Here is a 2500-nt window from a genome sequence, read left to right on the forward strand (position 1 = left end):
TAAAGCTTTTCATCTTTACCTTTACTCTATACTTTTACACAGTAATTTTATTTATACCTTTATCCACCCTGAATATGCATGTGTTTTAATAGAATCAAATAATTTAGATTCTTAATTCATACTTTAGCCATACTGGACACGAAAGAACATATATATAAACATCAATATTTCATTTGCACGTTTTATTATCTTATAAAAACTTTATAAAATGGAAAATTTTTATATATATGTATACATTATAAATTTTCTATATGTCTAAAAAGTTTAGGTTATATTTTTTTAATAATGACTTACGATGGCTACTTTTAAGTTCATACCTAAAAGGTATGCATGTTATGAGCAACGTCTCGTAAGAAAGATAGTCTACTTTCCTTTTTCTCCGCCACAGCTTCTTCTTTCATTAGGGCGTCAATTAGTTTCCAAATGGAGGGGTGATGACATGTTATAGAATTCTGAATTGTGTTATGCCACCCTTCTAAACTATTATTGGACCTCGGCAAGTCATCAGCTATTCGGTCATGAACATTCCACGATGAAATTGAGAAAGTTGGTTGAATCCTATGCCCACTCCGACAACTGAGGTTGAACTGCCGTGAATAAAAAAGTCTCTTCAGCTTCAAGAGAAACCAGGAATTGCTTTCCAAAGGTCTACGTAAATACAAAAGTAAAATCATAGATAAGTACAGTAATTCTAAGTTCTGTACCTCAGTGGTTTTATGCCATATATCTTATTTACAGCAATTAGTAGTTCTGTAATCGAGCGATAACATGCATACATACATACATACTTACATACATATATCCATGCATACAGACATACAAAGAGACAGAGTTACTTTCGTATCTCTCAACAAATATTACCTGGTCACTAAAAACAAGTACAGGTACGCAAATTTCCGGGACGAAAAAGTCCGGGGACGCAATTGTCCGGGACAACTGTCTGGGACGCAAATGTCCAGTACGCAATTGTCCTAACACTAATGGATATGAAGTATCGTGAAAAATACTATTGTATATATCCCTTCCAATCGGTGTTACCTCTTCACTGGCATATATACAATGACTAGTATGATAGCAAGTAACGAACAAACCTTAAAACGCAAGAATAAAATGTAATAAACTTTAAGGGTTGATCCACTCTCTCTTCGCTCTCGGTTCAGTCTAGGTACTTGGGTGTCCACACCCTCGGTCCTATCAGTGTCTTGGAATATTATAAATACAAGGAAAAAGCATAATTGTGTCGGAATATTGTTCAATGATACCAGGAAATGTAATCACGCAGTGAACATTAGTCTGGTATTTTATTCTTTATTTTTCTAAAAGATCAAAGACTTGGCCTGTGTTTTTTTTTCTCTCTCCATCGCTGGCACTCGTATAATGCTGGAAATATAAAACACAATGAGGTACTTACGGCTGTTTGGTGTCTGATAATTTGGGTTAGCTCCTTTTGTCAACAACGCGTTTACCATCCGTAGAGATCGGTGCCAGGTTGCCTGAAGTAGAGCTGTGTAACCTGTGTTTGCAACCAAGAAGATTTAAATACATTATTCATTCATTTTTATAGATTATGTAATGTTTTAATTTTCATTGTAATGTTTATTTTTATTTCACGTTTTTTTTTTAATTCGTAAGAACTGAAATTATTTCTTGAACTAACATCCAGACAACATTTGACATCGATGATCAATTCACATTTTTATGCTCTATGTGATCATTGTTAATCAGATGTAGTAATATATTCCTTGAGGGGTTGTTGCGTGAACGGTACTTTATGGTAGCAAAATAGCACACAAAATGCATGTCTTCCTTCAACATTCCAGCCCTCTGCCGTTTAGAAAAATTCCCAAATACTTTTTTAATTTTCATTATTATTATTATTATTATTATTATTATTATTATTATTATTATTAACAACTTAGCAACAACCTTAGTTGAAAAAGCAAGATGTTATAAGTCGAAGGTTTTCAACAGGGAAAATAGCCCAGTGAGAAAAGGAAAGAAAGAAACAGAGTATGCCTTAGAGTACACTTGAGTCTAAAGAGGACTAACTACAGTTGATTTCGGTTCATGAAACAAAGTATAATTTCGAATTTCACCTTCTGATGCTGGAACATTAGGATTGGCCTCATTATCCAGTAATAATTTCAAAATAGCGAACGAACCCTTTTTAGCTGCAACGTACACTGCTGTTTCGCCTGTAGAGGAAAGGACAATTTATTATTATTATTATTATTATTATTATTATTATTACTAGCCAACCTACAACCCTAGTTGGAAAAGCTAGATGCTAAAAGCCCAAGGGCTCCAATAGGGAAATTTGTATATTCTTTAAAGATTCCATAGAAATTGCAATTTCGTTTATATTCACATCAGTCAAATTCCATAGGATTATCAACACTATACTCCATTTTTGTTTAATGAGGCAAATTTACACCGACTCACAGGGATGCCCTTTTAGTTCGGAAAAGTTTCCTAGTAGCTGATTGGTTAGAATTAGTTT

The 2500-nt window shown here is 33.7% G+C and overlaps 1 protein-coding gene across 1 annotated transcript in view; it reads right to left on the reverse strand.

Annotated features, from left to right (window-relative positions):
- Positions 1-2500, reverse strand: part of LOC137642908 (ankyrin homolog) — a 53507-nt gene that overhangs the window by 49251 nt on the left and 1756 nt on the right. Inside the window, exons 3-4 of the mRNA XM_068375772.1 lie at positions 2097-2195; positions 1412-1513 (exon numbers count right to left, since the gene is read on the reverse strand). Of these exons, the coding sequence (XP_068231873.1) occupies positions 1412-1513; positions 2097-2195 (201 nt within the window). The remainder of the gene's footprint in view (positions 1-1411; positions 1514-2096; positions 2196-2500) is intronic.

Source organism: Palaemon carinicauda, chromosome 6, assembly GCF_036898095.1.
Source record: "Palaemon carinicauda isolate YSFRI2023 chromosome 6, ASM3689809v2, whole genome shotgun sequence".
Taxonomy (NCBI): domain Eukaryota; kingdom Metazoa; phylum Arthropoda; class Malacostraca; order Decapoda; family Palaemonidae; genus Palaemon; species Palaemon carinicauda.